At 29.7% G+C, this 5,071-nt stretch overlaps 1 protein-coding gene across 1 annotated transcript; it reads right to left on the bottom strand.

Annotated features, from left to right (window-relative positions):
• Window positions 1-459, bottom strand: LOC108329658 (uncharacterized). Its single transcript, XM_017563982.1, has one exon. The coding sequence runs from the start codon at window positions 457-459 to the stop codon at window positions 1-3; it is 459 nt and encodes a 152-aa protein (XP_017419471.1).
• Window positions 460-5,071: the final 4,612 nt, after the last annotated feature.

Genomic DNA, 5,071 nt, shown 5'->3' with positions numbered 1-5,071 from the left:
CTAGAGAATCTTCATTTTAGTGTAATATGCAGTAACACTTAGGTCAGATTGATGCATTGAATAAAGATTTTGATGCAATTGTGAAATTCGAACAGAAACACCTTGGGAGAAACGATCTTTGAGATCCTTCCATGTTGCAGCGGCAGAGTCAATCCAGATAATACTTGTAGCAATCTCATGAGAAACAGAATGATTGATCCAAGATAAAACTAGATTATTGCAACGCTTCCATGTTGGAACCATGAGATCTGTATCAGCTGGACAAGGAATGGAACCATCAACAAAACCAAATTTATTCTTCATTTGTAGTGCCATAGACATCGAGCGAGCCCATCCATGATAATTGTGACCTTCAAAAATCGGGGAAACAAGTACCAGTGAAGGATTCTCGTTAGGGTGAATGTAATAGTCGTGTGTTGTATCTTGCAACGATGCGAGAGTAACAGAGGGAGTAGCCATAGAAGGAGAAGAAAAAGGCAGAAAAGCCAAGAACGAAAGCTAGAAAATGAAGATCTGGGCAGGAAAAAAATTTGTTGCGGAAGAACGTGATAAAGAATTAATTTTCTTCTGATACCATTTTATGAGAAAAGAAAGGATAGAAATTATATTTCTTATTTCATAATCAGGAGATAGTACAATTTACATATATATAATCGTTTGAAACAATATATAAACGGAATATAAATATAAAAATAAAATATAAATATATGAACATAAATGTAGATATATAAACGGAAAATAAATTAAAAATCCAATATAAAAAGAGGGATAAATTAATCTAAAACAACACATAAGATCAATTTATAACATATATTTTGTGAGAATTGAAGAGAAACGAAAAAGAAGAAAAGCGTGTAAAAGGTGTTTAATAAAAAACAAGTCAATGAGAACTTTATTGCAATGCACAGCCTCTCATGCCTTGTGAAAATTGTGACACTGAAAAACAGACAAGAAAATAAATGTGTACAAGGTATTTGATGAAAAGCAAGCCAATGAAATTGCAAAAAGAAAGATATAAAGAGTAAAAACAAGCTAATTAACTAAAAAACATCAATTTTATTCACATATCCAAATCAGCTTAATTGATTAAATGAAAAAAATATATGAAATCTTATGCTTTGATGTAAAATTAATACTTTTTTGGATTGCGAAGTGATTTGAGGCAGTATAAAAAGAATGAGAGATTGACAAGGAAAAGAAGATGAAGAAGGGGATATTGTTTGAATTAAGAAATAAAGATTACATATTGAAGGAAATATTTAAGAATGATTTAATTGATGTAACATATTAAAATTATGTTTTAATTGAAAATTTTGAAAAATAACTTTATTGTCTTTATTTTAAATATTAATTTCAATTTTACTTTTATTAATAATATTATTATTTTATGTTTGGATTTGTGTTATTATTATTATTTTATTGTGGTTATTATAATATTAACTTTTATCTATTATTATTATTACTAACTCTTTTAGTTTACTATTAATATTATTAATATATAAACTTATTTATATTTAAAATATTATTTTATTATATTATATAAGACAATTATAATCGATTATATTATAACATAATTTATTATATTCAGTGAATAATCGATCATCAGGTCTAAGTCCTAACCAACAAACATAACATTGGAGTAACAAGACAAAATAGTCAAGGCTTTATCCAAAACTAAAGCTTTATGAATAGAATATGAGTAAATGAAGAACTTATAATACAATTGACCAATTATATCAAAACACGAGGAAGAAATGTTTCGGAGGAAGAGTAATGCGATTGTGGTGATGGCCAAGGAATCATACCTTGCACACTAAATTCAGCTACCGCGGAATCATACCACGTGAGTATTGCAGCAATGCCAAGAAAATAGAAAAATAATAAATGTACACAAGGGTCATTAAACAAGTGTAATATTTTGATTAAATTGATATAATTAATAATTAATATATAATTATAACATGCATAACTATTAAAGGGTCTTTTAAATTTCATAATTATCTAACACGAAAAATTAATTATCGACTGATTACGATAAAAAAAATGATATTTTCAATTTTCTTAAAACGACAACACTTTAATTAAATTAATACAATATTTTAGCTAACTTAATATAAATAATAAAAAAATTAAATTAATATACACAAATTTTAATATTCTACATTTATCAACAGAGTCAATCCTAAACAAATAAAGGTGAATGAATAATCTTTTCCCAATAGCTAGCTTTTACCCCATTTCTTCAGATCCATTTCTTTGTAAATCACTGTTGTGTTTTCCTTCACAAAACATCGAATACAAGTCGAGAATTACTAGTCTTTTTTTTTTTAGGAATATTACTCCCCAAAACAACCACATCGTTAGTGTCTAAATCTTCATATTAAAAATAATGTAAAACACTTAAATTACACCTAGCTTTTGTCCATTTCCCACAAATAAACACTTTCTTTTATTTTACAAAGCACCGAATATAAATGGGCCACTTTTCTTTCTGTAGTACTCCCCGGAAAACATCTACATCGTAAGTGTGAAAGGTTCATTTTATATATTCCTTTAATTTGAATTAAAAAATAATGAAAAATGCATAAAAAAAACACAGGTTTTGTTCTCTAGTGGCTGCAATTGTCCCAAGGTTTTTTGTCTTTCCCACCTAATTGCGGTCCAAGATTGGCCAAAAATGGTGGCTAGTCCGCCTCACATGGACCTTTTAACTAATCAGTGCATTTTACATGGTCTTGTAAGTTACAGTTAACACTCTATTAGTCTTTGTTGAGTTGAATGGATTTGCAGGAGAGTCATTAAGTAGATCTAAGAGGATTTGAAGATAAATTTTTTTATTGTTTGTTTGATTGAATTTGAAGGTAGGTGAGAGTGGATTTGAAAGTAAATTTTTTTAATTTGTCACATCAATTAAATCCTACACTAATTCACAAGCGTTGTTTCCAAATTTACTCTCATTTATCTCCAAATTCACTCAAATAAACAACAAAAGAATTTATCTTTAAATCTTCTCAAATTCACTCAATTCCTTTTTTCAAATTCATTCAAGTGAACAAAGTTAAGTGTTTTACAATAAATTTGTTTCTCCGTGAGTTTAATTCACGTGGTCTTGTTAGTTACATTTAGCTCTCTTAATTTCTAAGAAACACTTTCTCCAAACATTTCTTTCAATAATGCACCACTACCACCTTCTTTTGCTGCCAACGCCCACTCACTCTTCCACTTTTTTTCCCCCTAATTAACGCCTTTATTTTCTTACAGTTTATTAATTTCACTTAAAATATCATGACGGTAGCTTATTAAATGAGTTTTCACACACAAATAAAAATTAAACACGGAATCATTAGGGTGTTTCAAAATTTTTCTTGTGTATTATTCATTAGGGTTTACTCTACCACTAAACCCTTGGGGTTAATATTAAATTGTTAGATCAATTGTCGTAAAAACAACCAAATAATTTATGTATTCGTTACTTGATACTCAATTCTGTCGTGTTCATAGCCTTCCAGGCTATGATACTGACTTTTGTCTTCATAATGCAACCTGCCCTAGCTAGTGTCATGTCTCAATGTTCTTAACTTTGCTCAAGTGGTTCCTAGAAATTTTCCGCGACGGCCTTCGTTTTCCGGGGCTTAAAAAACATGTATACTTTATAGTTTATTCCAGGGGATCAAGACGAAAGAAGATAACACCACTGCACTAACGAAAGAACCAGAATCAACTGGTCCAAACTCGGTGGCCCTTACTCTATACTTTAACCTATTTTTTAGTTTTCAATTCAACTTAATTTGACTTTTATTTTTAAAAAGCTGGAAAAACGATCTAAGCTTTTGTATTTTATTTATTCTTAACTTGATCATGGAGTATTCATGAATTATGGAGCTTTGTCTCACTAGTAAAACAAAATAATAGGAATTTTGAAGGAAATGAAAGATCTAGATAATGGTTGTGTGAAACATTTGAATGTGCATGGGCCATGAAATCAAATTGGGGCCCATACTTCTTTACCCTTCCCTTTTGACCCCTTTCATTCCATTCATTATTGGATATAACTTGATTGTTTTCCAAAATCACCATTTAAGCAATTTTATTTATCAGAAAATCTATCTTAACTAGATTCGGTGAGTTACCCTACACTACACTTTAATGCAAGGGAGTTAAAATTATGATTTCTAAGATAATGGTAGGTTAAATTTCTTTGTTAATACTCTTTTTCTTTCCTCCTCCATAGACTCTCTCTCATTGAGAAGTGCATTGTTAAAACATTGAGAAACTTTGGGATGAGAAATGTTAAGATTCAGAGAAGTTATTATGCTGACACATGATGGTGGATGAACTTTCCTGGCACTACGTAGTGAGTGGATGCATGTTAAGTTAGAGAGAGAAAGAAGGATCATGGACCACTTTCACTTCCTCAAAAGGAGGACCAATTATGATGTTGCAGTCAACCTCAGTAAACCCATCACCTCTTCACAAATATCTTCGCCAAAATATCTTCCCCGTTCCTTCAAACAAAGCAAGTGAAAGAAAATGACCTTTTCCAAAATACAATTCTATATTAATTCTTATAAATTTAATTTTCAAATTCACTCTCATTTATCTTTAAATTCACTTAAATAAACGACAAAAAAATTTATCTTCAAATTCTCTTAAATCCCCTCAAATCCACTCAAAAGAACAAGGCCTAAGTCTTTTAGGTTTTGTTCACTGGATTTGCGAGAAAGTTATTGAGGGGATTTGAGAGAACTTAAAAGTAAATTTTTTTTGTTATTTATTTAAGTAGATTTAGAGTTAAGTAAAAGTAAAATTTGTAAGAATTAGTGTAAGATTTGATTGATGTGACAGATTAAAAAAATTTACTTTCAAATTCACTTTCATTTATTTGTGAAATTTTTAATGATCCCACAAATCATCACTCTTCAATCTTTCTAAATTGATGAAAACGAACATGACAATATCTTGTAATTCCATCTTCACAACTATATTTGAACAGGATTATCCATGCATGTGAACACAGCATAAATAAGCCGGCAATAAGTAAGCCTGCAAATTTTCTGCTATGTTATATTTG

This window comes from Vigna angularis, chromosome 1, assembly GCF_016808095.1.
Source record: "Vigna angularis cultivar LongXiaoDou No.4 chromosome 1, ASM1680809v1, whole genome shotgun sequence".
Taxonomy (NCBI): Eukaryota; Viridiplantae; Streptophyta; class Magnoliopsida; order Fabales; family Fabaceae; genus Vigna; species Vigna angularis.
Note: the sequence above shows the minus strand (reverse complement) of the source record. Positions and strands in the feature narration are given on the sequence as shown.